The sequence below is a fragment of the Tupaia chinensis genome, unplaced genomic scaffold (assembly GCF_000334495.1).
Source record: "Tupaia chinensis unplaced genomic scaffold, TupChi_1.0 Scaffold000067_1, whole genome shotgun sequence".
NCBI lineage: Eukaryota > Metazoa > Chordata > Mammalia > Scandentia > Tupaiidae > Tupaia > Tupaia belangeri.
In genome coordinates this window covers 3,101,262-3,102,018 of record NW_006159526.1, presented here as the reverse complement: position 1 = coordinate 3,102,018, position 757 = coordinate 3,101,262, and the positions used below count along the sequence as shown (strand labels likewise).

Below are 757 nucleotides of genomic sequence, written 5' to 3'. Positions count from 1 at the left end.
GCGCCCGGCGTGAGTTTAAGCCACTGGGTCCGGGACTCGAACCGTGTTCAACTACATGGGAGTCCAGCGACATAGCCATTACGCTAACTGCTGGTCCCCCTCCCCCATTTCTTAACCTCCCCCCTTTCCTCCCTGACCCCTCCCTCCTGCCCTGGCATAGTGCACTATTCCTGCCCTGAATCCGTATCTGCCCCACGCGGACTCCTGAAACCCTCTCCAACTCCGGACCTCCCCTCCCCTGACTCCCCTCCCCGTGTCCCCTGACATCTTCTAGCCTTTAGTCCTCCTCCCCAAATCCAGCTTCCTCCCATCCTCAGACTCCTGTCCTTCCTCCCCCTCTTTTTCATCTCCCCTTCCTCCTCCCACTCGCTGCCCTCCCGACCTCACCCAGCCTCCCTCGACGTCGTCCCCTCTCTTCACCTGACACCCTTCCTTCTTCCCCTTCTTCAGGGCCCATCCTTGACTGCTCTCTGCACCTGCCTGCACCGGGACCCTCTTTCCCATCCCCTACCCACTCCCGCCCGTCGCTTCCCCTGACCCCCATCTTGCTCCCACAGTGCTGGAGATCCTGAGCCTGATCCAGCAGCGGGAGCTCGCGCGAGCGGACGAGCACATCTTGGAGCTGGAGGCCGAGGAGCTGGCGTCGTCGGGGGGCGGCGCCCCGGGGCCCCCGAAGGCGGAGGGCTCAGCCTCAGGCCGCCGGGCGCGGGACGTGGCGCTGCTGTACGAGGCCCTGCAGCGCGAGCTGTGGGCGCTG

At 65.1% G+C, this 757-nt stretch overlaps 1 protein-coding gene across 1 annotated transcript in view; it reads left to right on the top strand.

Moving 5' to 3' along the window:
* LOC106733413 (uncharacterized) overlaps positions 1 to 757 on the top strand; it is an 11,466-nt gene that overhangs the window by 9,034 nt on the left and 1,675 nt on the right. Inside the window, exon 3 of the mRNA XM_027767191.1 lies at positions 558 to 753. Within this exon, the coding sequence (XP_027622992.1) occupies positions 558 to 753 (196 nt within the window). The remainder of the gene's footprint in view (positions 1 to 557; positions 754 to 757) is intronic.